This window comes from Phyllobates terribilis, unplaced genomic scaffold (genome assembly GCF_046119375.1).
Source record: "Phyllobates terribilis strain yellow unplaced genomic scaffold, ASM4611937v1 Scaffold_5__5_contigs__length_657084704, whole genome shotgun sequence".
Lineage (NCBI taxonomy): Eukaryota > Metazoa > Chordata > Amphibia > Anura > Dendrobatidae > Phyllobates > Phyllobates terribilis.
The window spans coordinates 171966484-171985014 of NW_027362765.1; the positions used below are offsets into that span (position 1 = coordinate 171966484).

An 18531-nucleotide genomic window follows, 5' to 3' on the forward strand; every position below is an offset into this window, starting at 1 on the left:
ATTCCTGGCACCAGAGAATCTTGACAGCGTGCGATGTGCATGCTGTGAGGATTCCTAGGTCTGTAGTCACATAAAGCATCAATTCTTCTAGGTATACTTGTAGACAGTTTTTGAAGGAACTCAGCATGTAGGTTGTTCCAGATATCTTGGTGAACTAACCACAGATCTTCTGTGGATGTAAACTTGCAGAAATTCATCTGTATCTTCATGTTATTCCAAAGAGTCTCGATGATGTTGAGATCAGGGCTCTATATGAACCATATCGTCACTTCTTGTTCTTCTTTATGCTGAAAGTAGTTCTTAATGACATTACCCGTATGTTTGGGGTCGTTGCTCTGCTGCTGAATAAGTTTGGAGCCAATCAGATACCTCCCTGATGGTATTGCATCACACAGCTCTTGCAGAAAAGTACATCTGTATATCAGTCTGATTCTGTTGCAGTAAATTATAACGTGTCAAATATGATTATCCTATGGAAAAGTAGCAATTACTTGCACAATATTGCACAAATATTGCGCAATTACTTGCACAATATTGCACAAATATTGCTAATTACTGTATATATGTTTAGATTCGGTCTCCCAGAAGTTGGTTAATTCATCCCCCCTTCTTTCACACAAAGGGGTAATAAAGTCATGGTGTTATCCAGACTAAATCCAAATTGGTACTGACGCTAAAATATGGTAGTCATGGCATTATTTTTTTTAATATAGAGGCTTTTGTAATAAATAAAATTGCTACAGAAAAATTTTCTTTACCATCCACATTACTTTAAATGGACTTGTAACAATTTCAGGGTCATCATATAAATTGGAACTTCGTGTGCGTCTTTTTTGTCGTCATGTACTTCTGGACCATTGGACCCACCGCACTGACTCTGCTTTTTGGCTTACAAGACTACTAAAGCCATGGCCACTGGTTAACCAGGCTCGCCTACTTTACATTCTTTTTGGGCCAGTCTCTACTCTAGATGGTAAGAAATTGCTTCGATATGTACTAGTTACTTGTATACCAAGTTTATATTATTTAGTTTTCTTTTAAATGTTGTAGAGTGTGTTACATGAGTGAACATGCTTGTATCCTCCCAATTCTGGAGCAAGAGGGTAGCATAAGCTTAATTAACTCAGTTACAATTTACATCATCCCTGCTTGTTACAGATATTACTAGTTATGGATATATCACAACTAATTAAATAGTCATTGATATGTTTGGCTTCTGGATATGAATCCCTGTAAACTAATATAATATCCATTTGATACTAATATTACCCAACCAAACTTATTTCCAAATTGCTTCCTTTAAAGGGGTTGTCCCAAGTTTGCAATCATGAGTGCACTGCTTCCTTGCCTGTTGACTTCCTGCTTGTCCATGGATGGTAAACCCTTGTTTGATTGATAGCTCGGACCAGCAGAATTATAGCGTCGCTAGCCTGAATTGGGGGAGGAAGGTTGAACTTGATGGAGCTAGGTCTTTATTCAACCTACATTACTATGAATTGTGTGCGCCATCCGATTGTGTAGACTGAGCATGGGAGGAGCACAGAGGCTTTGAAGCTGGTTGGGATCTGGAACTAACAGTGCCCTCCAGTGATCCAGCCAGCCTCAGAGCAGTGCTTGCAGACTCTATAGCAGAGACTGTGCAAGTGCTGCGCAATGTGCCTAGGAGACTGGCCGCCAATAATAGACTGCAAAATTGGCCAGTAACCTAGGCAACAAGCTGTAAACAAAATTAAAAATCCCTCCATTCTTGAGAATGGAGAGGATTTTTAATAACAAATAAATTGCTTATTTTTACAAACAAGCAATTTTATACAACAGCTACTGCGATATATTTAAGCTCTACTGCAATTTACTAATATTTTTCCAATAGGTAACTCTATAATCTTAAAAAAAATTTAGATGCGACAAAATAAAATGGTGATTAAAACTGCTATGAAAAATGTTATAAAAAATATTTATAAATTAAAAAAATAGATTGTGTGTTTGTGTGTGTGTGGCATGCCTTTGTTTCAGAGAAAACATAGTTTGAACAGCAGGGGACCATAGGAAGAGACGTGACTGGTCCTGTGTGGTACTGGCCCCCTTCTCCCTGCCCTGATCCAGTTGATTGACAGTTTTATCCCTGTGTGTACATACAGTGGCATGTAAAAGTTTGGGCACCCCTGGTCAAAATTCCTGTTATTATGAACAGTTAAGCAAGTTGAAGATGAAATGATCTTTAAAAGACCTAAAGTTAAATATGATACATTTCCTTTGTATTTTTGGCAAAACAAAATATATATATATTGTCATTTTTTTCATTATAAAAATTTAAAAAAGGGAAATGGCCAATGCAAAAGTTTGGGCATCCTTGGAGATTTGTGTGCTCAGATAATTTTGACCGAGGTTTCAGACCTTAATTAACCTGTTAGGGTTATGGCTTGTTCACTATCATCATTAGGAAATGCCAGGTGATGCAAATTTCTCAGCTTTATAAAAATCCATATTAACCTACAAAGATCCAGAAGTTAAAGCCACAATAATATGTAACAATCTTTATTTTATCAATCTAAAAATTCTAAAAACATAGTATTTTTAGATTGATAAAATAAAGATTGTTACATATTATTGTGGCTTTAACTTCTGGATCTTTGTAGGTTAATATGTAGAATGAAGTACCATTTGATTTAGGGCCATTGCCTAGGTTGAATTTATAAAAACCCAGCCTTCTCTAACCTTGTGGCAAAAAAACAGCAGCCATGTGTTCTTCTAAGCAGCTGCCTAGCACTCTGAAAATGAAAATGATGCTATAAGAAGATAGCAAAGCGTTTTCAAGTTGCCCTTTCCTCAGTTTGAAATGTAATTAAGAAATGGCAGTTAACAGGAACAGCAGAGGTCAAGATAAGGACTGGAAGACCAAACAAAATTTCAGCGAGAGCTGCTTGTGGGTTTGCTAGAGATGCAAATCAGAACCCCGCTTGACTTCAAAAGACCTTCAGAAAGATTTAGCAGACTCTGGAGTTGTGGTACATTGTTCTACTGTTCAGAGACACCTGCACAAATATGACATTCAAGGAAGAGTTATCAGAAGAAAAACTCTCCTCCGTCCTCACCATAAAATTCAGCGTTAGAATTTTGCAAAACAACATCTAAACAAGCCTGATGCATTTTGGAAACAAGTCCTGTGGACCGATGAGGTTAAAATAGAACTCTTTAACCACAATGATCAAAAGGTATATGTGTAGAAAAAAGACCACAGAATTTCAGGAAAAGAACATCTCGCCAATAGTGTTGAGCGATACCTTCCGATATCGGGAAATATCGGATCGGATTGGATCGGACCGATACCGAAAAAGTATCGGATATCGCCGATTCCAATACCGGAAACCAATGCAAGTCAATGGGACAGAAATATCGGAATGAAAATAAACCCTTTCTTTCCTTGTAGGTTAATTCTACATGAAGGAAAACAACTAAGAATAATGTAGAATGTATTGGGGGAGGTGGGGGAGACAATAAAGGCATAGAGGTTTAGCCCAATCAAATGGAATAGCAGGAATTAATTTTTTTTTTTAAGACGTTCTGAGTTATGGAAATATTGACTATGTTAAGTATTTTTATATTTTGTCAGATATTTATGTTTCACTACTTCCATGCTCTTCACCTTCTTTTTTACTTCTCCCACACTTTCTCCTTCATCATCTTCAGCATCTTTTTCATCCACTTCTTCTTCACCTTCTTCATCTTCTTCTTCTTCACCTTCTTCGTATTATTCTTTTTTTTTTACATTCTTCATATTCTACTTCTTCATCTTCTTCGTCTTCTTCTTCTTCATCATATTCTTATTTGTGGCAGGCATTCCTGTAGTTGTTATCTATAAAAGGTTGGACATTACACCTTTCGTTCTGCCCGTCACAAAAGATTTACAACAGGATTTGTCCGCGTTCAGTTTGGCCTGCAGCAGCAGGTCTTTTCCAGGGGCACCACGAGGAGGAACGGATTCACCCCCATACACTGCTTAGTCATCTTCTGCTTATAATTTAGATATTATCTTTTGCTCTGATTTTTAGTCTTATGCTTAATGTTCTTCCGCTTTTTGTTCTGCAGCTTCTTGTATTTCTGCTTCTTGGTTTTCTGTCTCTTGTTCTTCTGTATCTTGGTGCTTGTCTTCTCTTCTTTGTCCTCTTGGTCAACTTCTTCAGGGTCATCTTCTTGGTCTTCTTCGGGGTGGTCTTCAGGGTCGTCGTCTTCGGGGGTCCTCGTCTTCTTCGGGGTGGTCTTCAGGGTCCTCGTCTTCTTCGGGGTGGTCTTCAGGGTCCTCGTCTTCTTCGGGGTGGTCTTCAGGGTCCTCGTCTTCAGGGTCGTCGTCTTCGGGGTCCTCGTCTTCTTAGGGTTGGTCTCCAGGGTCCTCGTCTTCAGGGTCCTCGTCAGGGAGATCTAGAGTGATTACCAAGAACCATTTCAAAAAGCTTGAACTTGGAAATGTAGCAGAAGGTACAAGAAAGCTGAGGAACTACCGAGGACCAGCTGACGGTACTGGAACCCGGATGGGTAGCAGAAGGTACAAGAGCCAATGGAACTGCCGAAGACCAGCTGACGGTACTGGAACTCGGTTACTAAGCAGGAGGTACCTGTGCCAGAAAGCACTACCAAGGACCAGCAGACGTTGGTGGAACTTGGATACCGAGAAGGAGGCACCTAATCCAAAGGCACTGCCGAGAACCAGCTGACGGTACTGGAACCCGGATGGGTAGCAGAAGGTACCCATGTAAAAAAAAGTTCAAGGCCGCGAGCCGGCCGCAGTTACCAAAACCCACAGTTCTACAGGGGGTGCTTGTCCTATTGGCACTATGGAACCAGCCTTCATTGCCAGATCCCGCAGCCCACATAGGAGTCACCTAAACTGCAGGCACCATAGAGTCGGCTAACCCGACCGCAACACGACAGGACAACGCATTGGAGGCAAAGTGACGTTGACACTACCCGGAAACAGCTGGCGTGCTGGAACCAGGCTGGGCAGGAGGGAGTACCCGTGCCAAAGTCACTGCCGAGAACCAGCTGACGGTACTGGAACCCGGATGGGTAGTAGAAGGTACAAGAGCAAATGGAACTACCGAGGACCAGCTGACGGTACTGGAACCCGGATGGGTAGCCAAAGTTACAAGAGCCAATGGAACTGCCAAAGACCAGCTGACGGTACTGGAACTCGGTTACTAAGCAGGAGGTACCTGTGCCAGAAAGCACTGCCAAGGACCAGCAGACGTTGGTGGAACTTGGATACCGAGAAGGAGGCACCTAATCCAAAGGCACTGCCGAGAACCAGCTGACGGTACTGGAACCCGGATGGGTAGCAGAAGGTACCCATGTAAAAAAAAGTTCAAGGCCGCGAGCCGGCCGCAGTTACCAAAACCCACAGTTCTACAGGGGGTGCTTGTCCTATTGGCACTATGGAACCAGCCTTCATTGCCAGATCCCGCAGCCCACATAGGAGTCACCTAAACTGCAGGCACCATAGAGTCGGCTAACCCGACCGCAACACGACAGGACAACGCATTGGAGGCAAAGTGACGTTGACACTACCCGGAAACAGCTGGCGTGCTGGAACCAGGCTGGGCAGGAGGGAGTACCCGTGCCAAAGTCACTGCCGAGAACCAGCTGACGGTACTGGAACCCGGATGGGTAGTAGAAGGTACAAGAGCAAATGGAACTACCGAGGACCAGCTGACGGTACTGGAACCCGGATGGGTAGCCAAAGTTACAAGAGCCAATGGAACTGCCAAAGACCAGCTGACGGTACTGGAACTCGGTTACTAAGCAGGAGGTACCTGTGCCAGAAAGCACTGCCAAGGACCAGCAGACGTTGGTGGAACTTGGATACCGAGAAGGAGGCACCTAAACCAAAGGCACTGCCGAGAACCAGCTGACGGTACTGGAACCCGGATGGGTAGCAGAAGGTACCCATGTAAAAAAAAGTTCAAGGCCGCGAGCCGGCCGCAGTTACCAAAACCCACAGTCCTACAGGGGGTGCTTGTCCTATTGGCACTATGGAACCAGCCTTCATTGCCAGATCCCGCAGCCCACATAGGAGTCACCTAAACTGCAGGCACCATAGAGTCGGCTAACCCGACCGCAACACGACAGGACAACGCATTGGAGGCAAAGTGACGTTGACACTACCCGGAAACAGCTGGCGTGCTGGAACCAGGCTGGGCAGGAGGGAGTACCCGTGCCAAAGTCACTGCCGAGAACCAGCTGACGGTACTGGAACCCGGATGGGTAGTAGAAGGTACAAGAGCAAATGGAACTACCAAGAACCAGCTGGCGGTGCTGGAACCCAGGGTAAATACTAAAAACAGAGTGGAGCCAGAGGTGTAATTGGAGCAAGTTTTAAATCCGTAGTACAGTGGATGTGGACAAAGCAGGAGAATTTGCCGGACACACAGCTGGGGATCAGCTGACGTTACTGAACCCCAATAACACTGGAGCAAGCGTTGACTGTGCAGACGGCACTTCTGAGCAGCAACTAGCGGTATTGGAGCCCAGGGTAAATACTAAAAACGGAGGAGCCAGAGGTGTATTTGGAGGAGGTTTTAAATCCGTAGTACAGTGGATGTGGACAAAGCAGGAGAATTTGCCGGACACACAGCTGGGGATCAGCTGACGTTACTGAACCCCAATAACACTGGAGCAAGCGTTGACTGTGCAGACGGCACTTCTGAGCAGCAACTAGCGGTATTGGAGCCCAGGGTAAATACTAAAAACGGAGGAGCCAGAGGTGTATTTGGAGGAGGTTTTAAATCCGTAGTACAGTGGATGTGGACAAAGCAGGAGAATTTGCCGGACACACAGCTGGGGATCAGATGACGTTACTGAACCCCAATAACACTGGAGCAAGCGTTGACTGTGCAGACGGCACTTCTGAGCAGCAACTAGCGGTATTGGAGCCCAGGGTAAATACTAAAAACGGAGGAGCCAGAGGTGTATTTGGAGGAGGTTTTAAATCCGTAGTACAGTGGATGTGGACAAAGCAGGAGAATTTGCCGGACACACAGCTGGGGATCAGCTGACTTTACTGAACCCCAATAACACTGGAGCAAGTGTTGACTGTGCAGACGGCACTTCCGAGCGCCAACTCGCGGTGTTGGAGCTCAGGGATAATACTGAAAACAGAGGAGCCAGAGGTGTAATTGGAGCAACTTTAAAATCTGTAGTAGTGAGAATGTGGACAGAGCAGGAGAAATTGCCGTCCGCACAGCAGGGGAACAGCTGACGTTACTGAACCCCAATAACACGGCAGCAAGTGTTGACTGTGCAGACGGCACTTCCGAGCGCCAACTGGCGGTGTTGGAGCTCAGGGATAATACTGAAAACAGAGGAGCCAGAGGTGTAATTGGAGCAACTTTAAAATCTGTAGTAGTGAGAATGTGGACAGAGCAGGAGAATTTGCCGGACACACAGCTGGGGATCAGCTGACGTTACTGAACCCCAATAACACTGGAGCAAGCGTTGACTGTGCAGACGGCACTTCTGAGCAGCAACTAGCGGTATTGGAGCCCAGGGTAAATACTAAAAACGGAGGAGCCAGAGGTGTATTTGGAGGAGGTTTTAAATCCGTAGTACAGTGGATGTGGACAAAGCAGGAGAATTTGCCGGACACACAGCTGGGGATCAGCTGACGTTACTGAACCCCAATAACACTGGAGCAAGCGTTGACTGTGCAGACGGCACTTCTGAGCAGCAACTAGCGGTATTGGAGCCCAGGGTAAATACTAAAAACGGAGGAGCCAGAGGTGTATTTGGAGGAGGTTTTAAATCCGTAGTACAGTGGATGTGGACAAAGCAGGAGAATTTGCCGGACACACAGCTGGGGATCAGCTGACTTTACTGAACCCCAATAACACTGGAGCAGGTGTTGACTGTACAGACGGCACTTCCGAGCGCCAACTGGCGGTGTTGGAGCTCAGGGATAATACTGAAAACAGAGGAGCCAGAGGTGTAATTGGAGCAACTTTAAAATCTGTAGTAGTGAGAATGTGGACAGAGCAGGAGAAATTGCCGTCCGCACAGCAGGGGAACAGCTGACGTTACTGAACCCCAATAACACGGCAGCAAGTGTTGACTGTGCAGACGGCACTTCCGAGCGCCAACTGGCGGTGTTGGAGCTCAGGGATTACAGTTCAGGTGGTAGAAACATGAACAGAACAGGAGACCTGGATACTGTTGCCAACCAATTATTTATTCTGGAAGAGGACTGGCAAATTCATGAGAGATCCAGGCCTTGTTCATTTTGAGGAAAGTAAGCCGGTCAACGTTATCGGAGGATAGTCACATGCGACGGTCTGTTAGTACACCACCTGCGGCACTAAAGACGCGTTCCGATAATACACTAGCAGCAGGGCAAGCTAGCACCTCCAATGCATACTGACTAAGCTCTGGCCATGTATCCAGCTTACAGACCCAAAACTTGAAGGGAGAAGAGCTGTCTGGGAGTACACTAAGAGGGCAAGACATGTAGTCTGTCACCATCTGACGGAAACGTTGCCTCCTGCTGACTGGAGCCGTCTGTGATGGTGTAGACATTTGTGGCGGCGGGGACACAAAACTTTGCCACATTTCGGCCATACTGGTCTTGCCTTGTGCTGAGGCGCTGCTTCTGCTCCCTCTTTGTGCAGAGCTTCCTCCACTGCCTCGACGCACTGAGCTGCTTTGTAAAGCACTAGCAGCACTGCTCTCGGTTGGAATGGAGAACATGATGGAATGCACCAGTGCGTCTTGATACTCCCGCATTTTACACTCCCGGTTCAACGGTGTTATGAGGCTTTGTAAGTTGTCCTGGTAGCGAGGATCTAGGAGGGTGGACACCCAATAATCAGCCTTGTTGAGAATGTGGGCGATGCGGCGGTCGTTTCTCAGGCACTGCAGCATGAAATCAACCATGTGCTGCAGACTGCCAACTGGCCAAGAAACGCTGTCCGCTGCTTGAGGCGTGATCTCTGCCTGCTCTGCATCACCCCACCCTCGCTCTAGATACTGACTACTAGAGCATTGTGTACCTCCCTCCTCTGGACAGATGTCTTCCTCATCCATTGACTCCACCTCATCCTCCTCACAAAGTGTCCCCTGCCTAGGCCTTTGTGAGGAACCACGTTGCGCAGACTGTAGAGAAGCAGATGACATTTGTGACTCCTCATCCTCCACCTCTTCCAAAACCTCGTCCCTTAGTGCTTGCAGTGTTTTTTCAAGCAGGCAGATAAGGGGGATAGTCATGCTGACTAGTGCATCATCTGCACTCGCCATCCGCGTGGAATAATCGAAGGCACGCAAAACGTGGCAAATGTCCTTCATAGAGGCCCACTCAGTGGTGGTGAAGTGTGAACGGCGCGCACTGCGACTTGTTTGTGCCTGCTGCAGCTGGTACTCCATTACTGCTGCCTGCTGCTCACACAACCTCTCCAACATATGTAACGTTGAATTCCACCTGGTGGGTAGGTCACATATGATGCGATGTTCCGGAAGACGTAATCGGCGCTGCAGAGCTGCAATGCGTGATCTTGCATTGCTGGAACGCCGCAAGTGAGCGCACTCTATGCGGACCTTGTGAAGCAGTGCATCAAGATCCGGATAGTCCCTCAAAAAACTCTGCACGACCAAGTTGAGCACATGTGCCAGACATGGGATGTGAGTGAGGTTGCCTAGGCCCAGAGCTGCCACCAGATTTCGGCCATTGTCACACACTACCATGCCTGGCTGGAGATTCGCTGGCACAAACCACACGTCGCTCTGCTGCTTGATGGCATTCCAGAGCTCCTGCGCTGTGTGGCTTCGATTCCCCAAAGAAATTAATTTTAATACGGCCTGTTGACGTTTGGCCACGGCTGTGCTCATATTGGTCACCATAACAGGTAACCGTTCACGGGTCGATGTGGAGGTAGACCGTGACGGCTCCTGCAGCGCTGATTCAGAGGAACTGGAGTATGAGGAGGAGTCAATGTGTACAGACTGGATTCCTGCAATCCTTGGAGTTGGCAGAACACGTACAGCGCCACTCTCAAGATTTGTACCCGGCTCCACAACATTTACCCAATGGGCAGTGAGGGAAAGGTATCGTCCCTGTCCATGCTTACTGGTCCACGCATCGGTGGTCAGGTGGACCTTGCTACTGACGGCGTTTTGTAGCGCATGTTTAATTTTTCCCTCCACATGATGTTGCAGGGCAGGGACGGCTTGCCTGCTGAAATAAAAGCGGCTGGGCACGTTGTATTGTGGGACTGCCAATGCCATAAAGTTACGGAATGTGTCAGTCTCCACCAGCCTGAATGATAGCATTTCAAGGGCCAGTAGTTTAGCAATGCCAGCATTCAGAGCCTGTGCTCGGGGGTGGTTTGCCGAGTATGGGCGTCTTTTCTCCCATGCCTGTGCTAACGATGGCTGTAGACTGGCCTGGGAGTGTGAGGATGACTGGGAAAGTGGTGCTGTGGGTGGAATTACACTGTGTCTCTGTACAACAGTGCCAGAGATTCTTCCATGGCGATCCTGTGAGGAAGCCGAACCAGCTGTGTGTGAGCTGGAGGAAGAGGCTGCAACACGAGCTGAAGAGGTGGTAGGTGGCGCTGTAGGTTGGCCTAGGTCTTCAGTGTGTTTTTGTAACTCCACCACGTGCTTGGTCCGCACATGTTTCCACATATTTGTGGTATTGAGGTTGCTGACACTTTTCCCTCTTTTCACCTTCTGATTACACAGCTTGCATTTGACAAAGCAAATGTCATCTGCAACTGTGTCAAAAAAGGACCAGGCACTGCAAGTCTTGGGAGCGCCCGCTTTGGATTTTGGAAGAGCAATGCTCCTAATGGGTGCCGAAGTGGAGGCTACAGGCAACCAAGTCTGCCCCCTCCCTCTCCCTCCTTTTTGGGCCGTTCGGGGAATCTCTTCCTCAGAGCTGCTCCCACCACCTTCCTGTCCCTCACGCCATGATGGGTCAAGGACCTCATCATCTACACCACCCTCTTCAAACAACTGCTTCTCCTGGGTAGTCTCGACAGCACAGTACGCACCAGAAAGTGGCACCTGAGTCTCATCATCAGATGCGTACTGAGGTGTGCTGCTGACCATAGGCACTGGCCCACCCGCCTCTTCAGATTCAGAGAGACAAAACGGTTGCGCATCACTGCATACTACCTCTTCTTCAAATTCTCGAATTCTGCTTGGCTGGCCCCCTCTTTCCAAGCCAAGAGATTCAGAGAACAGAAGTAGAGATGGCTCCTGTCCAGGGCTCTCTGACTGCCTGGGCAATTTGGCAGGTGGTGAAGAGACAGATGGGTGCTCTTCAGTGCTCAGGACCTGAGAGGATCTGGAACTAATTGAAGTCGATGCGTTAGCTGCCATCCATCCGACAACGGCTTCAATTTGGTCCTCGCGCAGCAGTGGGGTACGGCTCCTACAAAGCTGCGCATAAAGGACTGTTCCCTGGTAAAACTGGGGGATGCTGAGTCACTGGTGCCCGCAGCAGGCACAGAATCCCCACGTCCTCTCCCTGCAGGCACAGAATCCTCACGTCCTCTCCCTGCAGAAACTCCACGCCCACGCCCACGACCACATGCCTTACTCCCTGCCTTCTTCATCTTGGTAGACTGATAAAGATAGGCAGAAAAGTACTAAGGCCTACACAACTGTAAAGTGGAGTGTTTGGTGAACTTTATTTAGGTTTTTTTTGTCACAAAAAGACACTGGATGTGCCTAAAGATGTAATAACGATAGTATCACAAACTTTTTGTAGCTATTACAATGTAGGAAGGTAACCTACAATGCAATAGATGAGGCTGCAAAAAATAGGCTAATACTAATCTGGCTGGGGCTGCAGGGCCCAATGCTGCAGAAAGGCTCCTCTAACTACTCCTATATAGTGTGTTTGGAACCAATTTAGCTGAATACGGATGGAACCACCACACTAATAAGAGATATCAGGAAAAATTATGAATTGGCAAAAAAGGACAATGTATGAGGCAGTGACACACACTGAGTGCACTACAACCAGATGTGGTTGAAGCACACACTACAGGGTGAGCTGCACTCACACACCAGACCTTGCAGACAGCGGTGAACAGTACAGATGCAGAGCACTGTGCACTAGCGCTGCAAGACCAAAAAAATTTCTCTATCTACTCCTATATAGTGTGTTTGGAACCAATTTAGCTGAATACGGATGGAACCACCACACTAATAGGAGATATCAGGAAAAATTATGAATTGGCAAAAAAGGACAATGTATGAGGCAGTGACACACACTGAGTGCACTACAACCAGACGTGGTTGAAGCACACACTACAGGGTGAGCTGCACTCACACACAGAGACCTTGCAGAAAGCGGTGAACAGCAGAAAACTGTGCACTAGCACTGCAAGGCACAGCGATTTATAAAGTAGCTTGGGTAAAGCAGAATAGACCAAATAGGTAGCTAAAACTGTCCCTCAGAACAACAGCGTCCTATCCCTAACTGAATTCACAGCAGAGTGAGCTCAAAATGGCGGCGGCGGCTTTTATAGTGCATCATGACATCATTTCAGCAGCCAATCACAGCCATGCCATTAGTTAAGATGCCTACATGCCTAACAGGATGTGCCCACACTTCTTAGGATCCTCATTGGCTGAATAAAATGAAAATGGCTCATTGCATTATGGGAACTTCCGATTCCGGTATACGATATTGCAAAAGTATCGGAATTAAGTATCGGAATTCCGATACCGCGAATATCGGCCGATACCCGATATTTCAGTATCGGAATGCTCAACACTACTCGCCAACCATTAATTATGGGGTGGATCAATCATGCTTTGGGGTTGTGTTGCAGCCAATAGCACGGGGAACATTTCACTGGTAGAGGGAAGAATGGATTCAATGACATTTCAACAAATTCTTGATGCAAGCATAAAACTATCTGTAAAAAAACTGATGTTGAAAAAGAGGATGGCTTCTACAAATGGATAAAGATCCTAAACACACATCAAAATCCACAATAGACTATCTCAAAAGGCGCAAGCTGAAGGTTTTACAATGGCCCTCACAGTCCCCTGAACTGAACTTCATTGAAAATCTGTGGCTAGACCTCAAAATAGCAGTGCATGCAAAACGACCCAGGAATCTCACAGAACTGGAAGAATTTTCCAAGGAAGAATGGATGAAAATCCCTCAAGATTTGAAATACTCTTGTCTGGCTACAAAAAGCGTTTACAAGCTGTGATACTTTCAAAAGGGGGTGCTACTAGGTACTAACCATGCAGGGTGCCCAGACTTTTGCATCGGCCCATTTTCCTTTTTTTAATTTTTAAATGTAAAAGATGAAAAATATATATAGATTTTTTGCCTGAAATGCAAAGGAAATGTGTCCTCTTTAACTTTAGGCCTTTTAGAGATCATTTCATCTTCAATCATTTCATCTTCAACTTGCTTAACTGTTCACTATAACTTTTACATGCCACTATAGGTAGTGACCTGTCAATCACATGGATTAGAGAAGGAAGAAGATGGCCGGGGCTGCACCAGACTAGTGATGTCTCTCCATATGGCCCCTGGATGGGTTTGCAAACTTAATTTTTATTTTAATTTTTTCAACATCTTCTTTTGTTATTCTTATAGGCCAAAAATGTTTTGTTGTGCTAGAAAGAAAATGTATCCTTCTAAATGTTGGTGATTTGGAGAGTTAAAATGCTTTTTTGTGTCAGAAAGTGAAAGCGGTACTATTATGAGTAGCAGCCGAAAAAAATACAGACCTCAGCTATTAAAATTCACTGGCAATAGCAGTATGTTTGAAGGTAAATCTGATTTTTACCTGCAAACAAAGCCAAATACTGCTACATATGTCCATACCTGTAAAAATATGTGAGACATATGACTTGCTCTTATGAGGCTGACATTGACTATTACGACGTTGGTGATTATAAACTACAGTTCATACTTAGCAATGCTCTTATCACCACCTAGAGGTGGTTAGAAAGTACTTCGCAAAAGTAACATCTCTACTTCACCTAAGAAACAGTATATACATGTTTTTGAGACATCTGGTCACTGCTTTAATATTTAATATGCTCCATATATGTCTTTAGGGTATATATCATGGCTAAAGATGACAGAAGGGCTGGCAGATGAGAACAGTCTTAAGGGTCTAGCTGATGCCATTAAACTGCTCTATGACACAGAGTCTAAAGAGTGGACCGCTGATGATGTCATCAGTCTGGTGGACGAACTATCAGGTAAAGTAATATACACATGTTCACTCAATTAGGTGATGTCTGTGGGTCATCCACTGCTATCCCAAATTTAGGCAAAGTAGCATGTGTACTGTTGTATGATGCATGCTGCTTAATTCTCTGCTGGAAGCTGAGTGAGGTTAGTGGTGATGTTCTGTGTCACATCTGGATGGTACAGCTGATGTACACATATTATAACGGCAGCGTGAACTAGTCTCTTCCACTACAGTGGACAGTGCATTGTTCACACTACAATATTTGCACCAACTAAGCAAGCATGTCTAAAAAGTCTACAAACCCTAAAAAGGGTATTTTCTAGAATTGTAGTAAACGTGGTATATGGTTTTGATTTTTTTTTGGCTTGGAGAATGCCAAAATTATAAATGTAAATAGCCCCTAATAATATGGAGCTACTTGTCAAATTTTATAATAGGGCTGCATTATATTTCTATGTTAAAATATCAGAATATGATCAATAAAGGATTACAGCATATTTTACAATGATCCCAGAGACCGAAGACGGAACCGTATCAGTTTTATTAATTTCTTGCATTGCTTGTATGGGGCTAGGTCACCTCTGCTGCTCTATATTTTCTCAATAGCAGTCAGATCTGACAATTAGGATCTTTGAGTGTCAGTATACTTACTATCTTTAATGTTTTGGCAATCATAAATCCTGACAATATAAAGTATACTCATTATACCATGATATTAATATCATTATAAAATAAACTGGGTAATCTTTATAACAAGTATTCATATTAATATGGGCTTCATAGAGAAAAAAATAACTTTTCTAAAGTTATGCTGTTTTACTGTAAAACAGAACTTACATATAGGCCACAATTCATCATTTGTTATTTTTAAAGTCACTTTTCTATTCGGTCTTGTTCTTAATTGCTGTTTTTTTATTTAATTCTTCTAAATGGCGATAACAATTAGTGAATTTTGTGCAAAGTAAAAAAAAAAGTCTTTCTTTTTTGTCTTTAACTGATTTTTTGCACAATTCTTGTGACATTTTGTAAAATGTGTGAGGTTTTGCACTAAAGCATTGCATATTTCACAAAATGTCACAAGACTTGTGCAGGGGAACTGAAGTACCTTGTCGCAAATAATGAATCAGGCAAGTACATGTAGAAAAAAAAAACAACAAAAAAGAAATTGAGCATATACCCTATAATAAGTAAATAGTACATGTAAATTACATAGGGTACATAGTTAATGCTATTTTGATCAAAAAAGCATAAAAGCCATCCCACCACAACAAGGTGTACCCAATTGGGACGGTCCTAGCATGTCTCTAGTATTAAAACCTTACCGTGTGCATGGAGCCATAATACAGATCCCATAGGAATATATAAGGCCTTACTGTACCCTTGTATGCCTCCATTTTCATGCAAACTGGAACACCTTATGGCAGCAGACATGAAGCTTTACTTCTATTGTTAACATGACTTATTTTTCCATCGGCAGTGGTTCCTCATGAATGGCTACTAGAAAATAATGCCCGCCTTCTCATCCTAAGCGGAAACAGTATCTGTTTTACTTTCATGGCCAGCAAAGCAATAAATGGGCGGACAGCAGATCTAGCCAGAATAGTAGTCTTTCTTGCTCTGGTGAGTGCTTAGTATAAGTAGCATGATACAGCTGCTACAAAAGATATTTGTTGCAGTGGGGTATTAAAATAAGATGCAACCCTCTATACGTGGTCTCACCACATCTTTAAGGGAACCTGTCACGTTCCCCATGCCCTCCAACCCAGCAGCCTTCCCAGATGTATCACTAAATTCCCTGCCTAACCAGACCTTTATAAAGTTATTCACTTACATCCATGTTTAAAAAAAGCATTTATAAGGTCCGCTTTTCCTATGCTAATTAGGCCTTTGAGTGGTCGAAGGGGTGTTAGTTTCTCAAGACTAGTTGGCCCTCTTTGCATGTTATCACGTCCACAGTGGTTAAATATTAATGTGAAGTTGGCCTAGGTTGTTTTTTTTAAGGTCTTCTAAGATATACCATGCAGTATTGACGACGGGTTCTACAATATTTCTTCATTTCTCAGATGTACATTCTGTAAAGCTGGGGTGATCGGTTCTAACCAACATTTAAGAATTAGATTTTTGTTAAAAAAAAAAAAAGCTGGAGTGGTGCTTTATCGTTTTTTCGGAGCCAGTCCAGTCCCAGGGCACCATCTTGTGAATGCAGCTTCTGAGTGGCCGAAAGTCAGAAGCTACGTTACAAGCTCTCAATGCAAGTCTATGAGAGTCAGAACGAGGCTCTCATAGAGTTACATTGATTAGTGACCTCCGTATCCCTCCATGAAACACTGCCAGAAGGTAAGTATCAGACAGGGGCCAGGGGACCAGGATTTTAAGCACCACTCCAGCGGTGAAATTAAAGAAAACGCTGAAGTGGTGTTTTAATAAGAGAGGAGTATGTAAAAGTTTTGGGTGTCTTTGAGTTGATTACATTTGGCTTCAGAGTCACTCCAGTAATTTAATAGAGCTAATTGGCTGTGCTGTTTCTGTCACGGCCATAGAACTGAATTTGAGTTAGAGTTGTATGGGGTAGAAGGGACTTATGGATTGTTTTATCTTAATTTGTCTAAACATAGTTTGTTAAAGAGAATCTAAGTGTATTAGTGCAACAGTAACAAGACAATAGATGATGATGCCCTGTCTGAAAAAAATGTATGGAACTATTCCATAGAGATTTCCACATAGCATGTCCTGTATTATGGTTTAGTGAAGGAGAGTTTTGGCGCGCTGTTCAGCAAGTATGCTAGCTGGAATTAGTACACATAAATTTAATCATATTGTATGGTCATGTGTCCAACCAGAATATGAAACATACAAATTAGATACATAACCCCAAAAATTCAAAAGACAGTTAACCCCTTTAAAGCCCAAGACGTATTAATACGCGTCTGCGTCCTGGGCTTTAAGAGCCTGACCCATATTAATACGTCTTTGTGATCGCACCCGCACACAGGCTGTGCGGGCGCGATCGCCGCCGGGTGTCAGCTGATTGTCACAGCTGACACTCGGTGCTATGTGCTGGGAGTGGTCCCGCACCACTCCCGGCACATTAACCCCCGCAATGCTGCGATCGAAGTCGATCGCAGCATTGCTGTGGCAAGGGGAGGTGATCGCAATACTCACCTCCTCTTCCGGCCTCCAGCGCTGTCTGCCGCGGCTTCCCGGATGTTGCCATGACGACCCAATGTCGTCATGACAACATCCGGGTCACCAGACAGCAGGAAGATATTTTGGTCATGCGCAGTGCATGACCAAACTATCTTCTCCCTGTGCAGCGCTGACAGCCTGCATAGCACAGGGATGGTGCTCCATTCCTGTGCTATGTAGGCGATCAGAATAAAAATAGCGAGTCCCATAGTGGGACAAAGTATAAAAGTAAAAAAAGTGTCAAAGTGTCAAAGTGAAAAAAAAAAATTTTAAAATATATATAAAAAAATATATATATATATAATGTACCCATCAATAAATATTATTATGAAAAAAAAAACAATAAAAGTACACATATTTGGTATCGCCACGTTCGGAACGACCTGACTTATAAAATTGTCCCACTAGTTAACCCCTTCAGTGAACACGGTAAAAAAAAAATAAAAAAAAAAAAACGAAGCTCAAAAACAAGCTTTATCATCATACTGCCAAACAAAAAATGGAATAACATGCGATCAAAAAGACGAATATAAATAAAAAATGGTACCGCTGAAAACGTCATCTCGTCCCGCAAAAAACAAGCCACCATACTGCTCCATCAGCCGAAAAATAAAAAAGTTATAGCTCTCAGAATAAAGCAATGCAAAAAAATAATTTTTTTCTATAAAATTGCTTTTATTATGTAAAAGCGCCAAAACATAGAAAAACTATATAAATGTTGTACCGCTGTGAACGTACTGACCCGAAGAATAAAGCTACCTTATCAATTTTACCACACGCAGAACAGAATAAAAAATTAAAAAAAAAAAAAAAACAATTCCTGAATTGTTGTATTTTGTTTATTCTGCCTCCCAAAAATCAGAATAGAAAGCGATCAAAAAATGTCACGTGCCTGAAAATGGCACCAATAAAAACGTCAACTCTTCCCGCAAAAAAAAAATCCGTCACATGACTCTGTCGGCCAAAATATGGAAAAAGTATAGCTCTCAAAATATGGAGATGCAAAAACTAGATTTTACAAAGAAATGCATCTTTTAGTGTGTGACAGCTGTCAATCATAAAAACCCGATATGATTCTGGTATCACTGTAATTGCACTGAACCGAAGAATAAAGTCGTCTAATCACTTA

The 18531-nt window shown here is 44.0% G+C and overlaps 1 protein-coding gene across 1 annotated transcript in view; it reads left to right on the forward strand.

The window, feature by feature from the left end:
- Positions 1–18531, forward strand: part of FBXO47 (F-box protein 47) — a 139137-nt gene that overhangs the window by 102986 nt on the left and 17620 nt on the right. Inside the window, exons 6-8 of the mRNA XM_073681116.1 lie at positions 797–973; positions 14077–14223; positions 15694–15836. Coding sequence (XP_073537217.1) covers positions 797–973; positions 14077–14223; positions 15694–15836 — 467 coding nt within the window. The remainder of the gene's footprint in view (positions 1–796; positions 974–14076; positions 14224–15693; positions 15837–18531) is intronic.